At 45.2% G+C, this 7,592-nt stretch overlaps 1 protein-coding gene across 1 annotated transcript in view; it reads right to left on the minus strand.

Annotated features, from left to right (window-relative positions):
• PDE4B (phosphodiesterase 4B) overlaps positions 1–299 on the minus strand; it is a 561,637-nt gene extending 561,338 nt beyond the window's left edge. Inside the window, exon 1 of the mRNA XM_019528432.1 lies at positions 189–299. Within this exon, the coding sequence (XP_019383977.1) occupies positions 189–230 (42 nt within the window). The 5' untranslated portion in view covers positions 231–299. The remainder of the gene's footprint in view (positions 1–188) is intronic.
• Between the last annotated feature and the right edge of the window lie 7,293 nt (positions 300–7,592).

Below are 7,592 nucleotides of genomic sequence, written 5' to 3' on the forward strand. Positions count from 1 at the left end.
AGTGTATCGGGTTGCCTTAATTTCTCATGTAGTTGTATAGGTGTAAATTAGGAGACAAGTGCAATTCCAATGAAGTCACAAAAGTTAATCTCAATATACAACCAGATCTTTTGAAAAAAAAGGATCAGACCATTTGGTTTGTTTTAGAGCAAAAAGAGTACATGGATCTTGAATTTGTAAAAACTTACATCATCTGCAGTTACCACCATGACACTTCTGCTTTTCTTCATTATAGAGATAAAAAGTGTTCCTGTTTGTACCAACTGCTCTTGTTTAATCCAGTTTCTTCTGAAGGCAGTCAAGCTACAAGAAAAAAAGGAGGCATCTATATTTTTGAGCAATAAACTATGTTATCAGTGCATTTTTATATAATGCTTTGCAGCATGTTTTTAAACACAAAGATTCATGTGGGCAGCCAACAAGGGGGTCAAATAGTGCTTGACATGGTGGTAAGGGTGGTTGTTAGTAGACCATCTATCCACTAGGAACTGAACCAAAACCAATCATCCTTAGCATTCACTCTGCCGCTACTCATGTCTTTTGACTTCAGGACTCCAATCCCACACTGAAAGCAGCAAGAGGTGTTTAGAAATACAAGAAATAAGTAGTCAGTATCCACCAGGAAACGCCAAACTCTACTCAGGCATGTGAATCACATACATATAGTTTAAGATTAAACTCCTGATTAGGTGTTTATAATGATCCTCTACATGGGGGTAGGCAGCCCCTGGCATGGGCGCAAGAGTGTGGCACACAAAGGCATTTTGCTTGGTGCACATGCATGCCTGGGAGTGGATGGTGGGGGAGCCATAAGGAGCTCAATCCTTGCATCAGTAGAGCCCCAGCTCCTTCCCTGCTGCCTGCCTTGAGGCTTGCAACGAGCCAGGCCAGGGCTCTGCGGACCCCAGTGCAGCTGCCTGTCCTCTCTGCTGCCTGCTGCGAGCAGCCCATGGTGGGTGGCAAGGACCTGCCCAGAGCCCAAGCCAGCTGTTGCAGGCAGCCGGGAGGCTGCAAGCAGCTACACTGTGATCTGCAGAGCCCTGGCCCAACTCATTGCTGGCGGTGGGTACATGCAAGCCTCAGGGCGGACAGCAGGGAAGGGGCCAGGGCTGCACTGCACTGCTGCAACAAGGGTCAGGTCCCCCACTGTGCACAGCTCCCCCACTGTGCACTCCTGGCACGCCAACATATTACAAGTTGAGGTTGCAAGTGTTTCTGGTGCTCTGCCCCAAAAGGTTGCCAACTTTTGGGACAGCCTTCATGGACTGTTCCAACACAAATGTACTTCAAGAATGAATTAGATTTTTTCAGTTCTGACACACCATATTGTAACAGTTCACATGAAATTATACTGCCACATATATATACATTAACAAAATTACTCTAATACCAAGGCAAAAGCTTTGGATTAAAGAGAAAGATGTCTTAATCGAAGAGAACTACAAGGCTATGCTCCCATGCTACAAGGGGTCGTTGCTCAACTGCTGCTCAGCATATCTGAAAATCTTTGCTGCATACTCTTTTCCCCCTAGACTAGATCAACCTGCAAAGAACTTAACACATGGTGCCAGCAATACATTTGGGTCTGATACCAATCATAGCTGCATGACAAGCACTTATGTTTCCAGCTGCTTTAATTCTCACAGGGAGTTCATACATCTAATAGAAACATCCCTTTGTCATAAGCAGGGATCTGGGTCTTCAGTTTCCTACTGAAAAATGGAAGAAAAAGAACAAACAAACAAAAAAAACCCCCATGGATTTTCCCTTTTAAAAAAAAAAAAAAGAAAAGAAAAAAAAGCGGATTTTTCATTTTAAGGGAGAAACGTGCAGATATTCCACTTTTGCAAATAGCTCTCTGCAGGCTGGCAGAGTTCCAGTGGGAAACCCTAAACCATGTCCCGAGGGGGAGGAGGGGGGAAGGAGTGGGGCCTGAGACTCTCACGTCAGTCAGGGCTCAACTCAGGCTCCCTTCCCTCCTGGGGCCTTTGAAGTAAGCAAAGTTTGCAGGGGGCTGGGGGCAAGCTCAAAATGACTGACCTCTGGCAGGGCTGAGGGGAGGGAGGGGAGGGGGCTGTGGGTCAAGAATGAGGGGCACCAGCAGGGTGGGTGGTGGGGCAGGACAAGGGCTAAAGGAGTTGGGAGGTATCCGCAGGCATTTTCAGGCCGGCACCTGGAGAACCCAGGCAGCATCCCTGTGCCCTACAGGGGATACGAATGGGCAGGCAAGTGCCTAGCAGTGTCGAGCATTCGGGGCACTTGCCCTGCCGCCTGCTCCCACGAGGAGGTGGCAGTGCCCATGGCACAGGGCTGCAGCTCAAGAGACAGTGTGGCATGCTGGAGGCCAAGGCGGGTGCCAAGCTGCTGCTACCGTCCATGCGCCATGAGGCTGGCCTGGCCGGCTCCATGCTTCCACATGGGGCTTCCAGCACTCCAGCAGGAAGCTGCATGTGGAGGCAAGCAGGAGCCTGCCCTGCCCAATGGTGCGTGACTCCATGTCTCCATGTGCAGCTTCCCACTAGAGTGCTGGAAGCCCCATGCGGAGAGCTGGCCTGGCCCAATGGCACGTGGACCGGGAGCAGTGTGCTATCAGGCCAGCTGGGAAGCTGCACATGGAGGCACAGACTAGCATGCCATTGGGCCAGGTGGGCTCCTGCTTGCTTCCACATGCGGCTCCCTGTTGGAGGGCTGGAAGCCTCACATGGAGGCATTACTACGGCTGACCCAGGCTGTCTACAGGGGAAAAAAAAAGTCTACAATCCACTAGCAATATAAAGTGATCTTATCTTGACAAAATTAGATAGAGGAACAAATTCAGGAAGGCTGGCACAGAGCTATAACTTATATCTTGCTGTGCCAGACTAAGCTGTCTGCATCCTGTCTCCTCTCTCCTGGAAATCCTACATTTCTGCGTTTCTCTGAGGTACGCCAGCACACGAGTCTCTGCATACCTGTTAATCAGCTGGGCAACTACCCTGATCAGCAGAGAACCTGGTTTTCTCTGCTTAAAAACCCAAAATTCTCTGATTTAAAAAAAAACAACAACTTAAAAATTCTCTAATTAAAAAACTCCCAAATCCACATTTTTCCACAATTAAAATGAAAAACCACTATATACTTGTGTTCAACATTGATACATATATACACATACACACGCAGACACATATGTATGCATGTATGCATCAGTTGAACACAATGTTTTATTGATATATTTTCAATTTTAAAGCAATTTGGAAGCCTACCAGAGCCACAATCACTATAATAAAACAAATTCTAAATACCTATAAATTTTGGTGTTTGACTTTGGGGGGGTTTTTTATCATGGAAAATCAGAGCTCCCCCTGCCCTCTTCAGTCACCAGGACACGGGTCCAGCTGCAGCTGCCTCCCCCACTGCTTTGAAGCACTGATTAGCCCCAATATGCCAGTGCCCTGCCCATGCCATTGCCCCTCACTCCCTACCTGCAGCCCCCAGTCCTGCCACTATACCTCACTTCCCACCCACAGCCCCCCCCCCCCTCCCCACCCTGTGCTACACTTCCAGCCATAGCTTAGCTGTGCCAGGGACAGTGGCAACGCGGATACAGCTCCCAGCTACATGGCTCTGGCAGAAGCAAAGGAAAATCCCCCACTGCTAACATGCTGCTGAAGCCACCAAGCTTGCGCCAGATCAGGTTGTTCCAGCCTGCAGCTTGAATAACAGTCGCTAGCCCAGAAGCAACCTTATTTAAGTTCTTCTCTCTATTTATTTAGTTTGCGCCCCCCACCCCTCAATTTGATAACTAGAACAATAAAAATATTTATTCTGCAGAAACACCAGAAGGCCTCTGTGCAAATTTATTTTATTTTCAAGATGCTTGGATTGAAAATGACTAAACTGAGTTTGTGATATAGAGAGCCATGAATTGCACTAAAATAACAGTGTTACATTGTAATAAACTTTATATTACCGATTTTTCTTCCTTAAAAGACACAGCTGCACCTACATCTAAACCTTCTGTACGCTACTGAAAGAAATAAAATTATAGTTCAACTGTCTCTTCCCAATCTGCCTGTTTTTGCCATGGAAATTATCAGCTGACAGACCATCACTACAAGTGATCTAAAACAAGAAACAACTGATCCCGGTCTCATTTTAGATTACAAGATCCCTGGGGAGGGTGGACACATTCAGGAGGAGCAATGAAACATCGTCAGTGCCCTAATTCCTAAGGGTGATAAAGACTTCTCGCCTTCGTGTATTCATCTCCAACTAGAGATCAGCATTATAGCCTTGAAGATGACTGACCTCTATATTCTCTCATTTGCAGGACTAGTATCACAATACAGATGCTGATAGACTAAGTGAAAAGGAAAGGAAAGGAGTCCTTCTTATTGAAAGACAGAATACAGAAAATTTGTATCTAAAATTCTTTTTAAAGCAAAATGATGGTTAGTATTTTCACACACTTCCACCCACCCCACAAAAAAAGGAACATCTAAATCACAGAAAGAAAAATTCTCTGCCACAAAAAAGCTAATAATTCCTCATATATAATTGAGAACCTCTTATATAAGCTGAGAGCTAGTCAGGCACGGCAGGAGTATAAATGATAGCAGCTCCGCTCTCTCTGCTGTTGTAAATGTTCAACTTCTCATTTTTTTTAACTTTTTATTTTGTGGTTGTCACCTCTGGTAGAGTTTTATCCATTTCATTTTGGGGGCAATAATTAAAGTGACCATGAATTGGAAATTTTTGGTAGTTCTTTTCTCTCCCAAATCCAAGCTGGGACTGGCCCTAATGTAACATTTGTATACTTGAAAGAATTGATTCCTACATACAAATACTTTTAAAAATAAAGAGCAAAAGGAGTTAAACATCAGTAAAGATACAGCAGAACTACAACAGCAGTTTAAAGGGAGGTTCTAAGTGGGGTTTAAATATTTTTTAAAAGCATCATTTAACTAAAATAAAAAAGTGCCAGTCAAAAACTGATATTCAACAACTAGGAGAAACTTGAAAAGCAATAATTCTGAAAGATGCATACTGAAAGATGCATAAAACTAATAACTTGCTGTCAAGTGGGCAAGATTCTGCTGCATTGCATGCAAACAAAGATTGCAAACCTGTTTGGGGTTGTGGGCAAAGAGCCATAAAGCCACAGAGATAACAACTCAATCAAACGCTAGCATGACTGTACCTAGACTAGTCCTCTCAGTTCTGAGATCATTACCACAATGTGCAGACATAATGGTAAGGGTGCAGGGAAGAAAAAAGAACTGATTAAAGATTTTATGAACCAATATATTTTAAAAACTTGAAAATAAATGAATGCATACACCCGTTATTTTGCTAAAAGCTGACTGAAGTGAAGTATAATGGTAAACATCAAGGGAAAGAAAAGGTTATTTGATCTGGCAAATGTGATACAACTAAGACAACTGCGTCAAATTAGAAAAATCTTTCAACTGTCAAAAATAAAGGACAAAAAGTGTCTCCTACAAGAAGCTCAAATCGAGGGTGGATAAAAAAAAAAAAAAAAAATCAATATTTTTTTTTAATTTAAAAGCTTTTTTTTAATTTAAATTGGAATTTTTTTATATAATCAGATTTTTCTCTTAAGATTTAAAAAAAGTACATAAAGATAGTTTTAATTTAAGATATATTAAAGCTGAAAGATATCATAAAGGAATCAGGATTATAACTTACAATTATATACTATTTGAGACAATATATTAACGTAACCTTTTTAGAAATTTTATAAATAGGTCACAACAGGCCATGGACTATATCAGAGGCCCAATCTTATCGGGTCCCCTGAGGCTCCTCTACAGATTAGTAAAGATTAAAGAAAACCACTGTACCCAATGGGACTCAGTGCTCAGTCTAAAGATCCCATTAAGCATCTCTGTGCTTCATTTCAGTTCTCAAACTGTGGCTTTGTGTCTCCAGAGATCATAGGCAGACAAAGTTCTTTGGGTAGATGTGATATCTTTTATTAGACCAACTAAATAGTTGGAAATATTGTTCTTTGCAAGCATTCAGGCACAAACACCCTTCTTCAGGCATAGGGACAGTTTATCATCTCCAGAGAGAACATCCTTGTTAACAGCAGTATATGGAGATGAGAGAGACCGGCCCTAATTCCCCACCCATCAGCCCTAATGCGTCTCTGCAAGGTTTATGTACACACGGTCAAACCCTTACCTTTCTCTAAAAGTTCAAAGTTTCAAAAAGTTAAATAAATGAAAGCTACCAAACAGCAAGAATGCTTTTTGTAGGAAACAATGATTAAAAATCGAGGCTTCCTGACCAGTGGTTTAAATTGTGATTTAAATCAAATTCATCCTGCTCATATCCCATAGACCAAGGGTGTCAAACTCCCTTGGTCCCCTGGGCTGGATCTGGACCCACCTCCAGTGGTGGAGCAAGCGGCAGTGGTGTTAACAACCACAGGTTCCCGAATGATGGAGATAATGCACCCATCACTCATCCCTCTACCACTGAGGAGCAACCCCAACAGAGCTCCGTACACTGGAATTCAGGGGCAAGCCCCATCCCCAAATTCTCCTCCAGGAACCAAAGGGCTACATCTTTGTCACCTGTGCCAAAACTAGACTGGATGAGCACTACAAAACATACTACAGGAAACAGTCCTACTCTGTCTACCATCAAGCCACTTCTCTGGTAATTTAAGAGCAGACGGCACACACGGCAAAAACCTCTAATGTGCTACACAGTTCAGCACAGCGCTGGCTGTGCAGGTAGCTGCCCAGGGAGGTGGCAGCAGCATTGCCCCACAGGCCACACAGCAGCAGCAACAGCCTGGGGTGCATCCTTCCACCCAGCCAGCACCAGCAGCAGTGGGGATGGCACTGGGGCTGGGGCAGGGCTGCTGCAGGGGGGATGTCCTGCTCACCCTACCCCTAGAGCAAAGTGGGTCCCCAGACCAGGCATAGAGGGTAATGGGTGGATAGGGTGGTGGCAGGCAGTTTGGAAGCCTTCCTGCCTCCTTGGGTGGCTGCAGCACCTGGCTACCCAGGGCACACGGGGCAGCCATGGCACTAGGTGCACAGCTGGCCCCTCACCCCTCAGGGGAGGAGGAAAAAAAGAATCACTTCCTGGGAGGTGACAGGGCTCTGCAGGGGGACCACAGCAGGGCCGCAGTTTCCCCCCCACCCCCTCCGTCCAAGATGACCCAGATGGAATTTCTATGGAACCCAAGTGGCAAAGATGGAGTGGGGCCACGGGCTGGGCCTGGACCAGCCCAGGGCTCAAAACAGGCAGGATGAGCCCTCAGGAAGGCTGAGAGAAAAGGTTTCCATCTGGCCCTTTGCCTCAGAGCTGAAGCCAGGGTTCTCAAGGCATGCCTTGAGTCTTGCCCCATAGGCTCAAGGCACCCCTCTAGGTTCAAAGCACCCCTCCTTAGATGTGAGAAGCTCATCCTTAAATGCAAGGCACCCCCCCATAAATTCAGGACACCCCCCCCCCACATAGACTCAGGAACTAAGGAACTCAGGAACTTCCTGTGATAGTTCCTACTATGCATAGATCCGGTCCCTCCTGCAGTTAGTGGCACCCAAGAAGCTGACTCCCTCCTTTTTTTTTTTTTT

This window comes from Gavialis gangeticus, unplaced genomic scaffold (assembly GCF_001723915.1).
Source record: "Gavialis gangeticus isolate Ggan-Ray unplaced genomic scaffold, GavGan_comp1, whole genome shotgun sequence".
NCBI classification, from domain to species: Eukaryota; Metazoa; Chordata; order Crocodylia; family Gavialidae; genus Gavialis; species Gavialis gangeticus.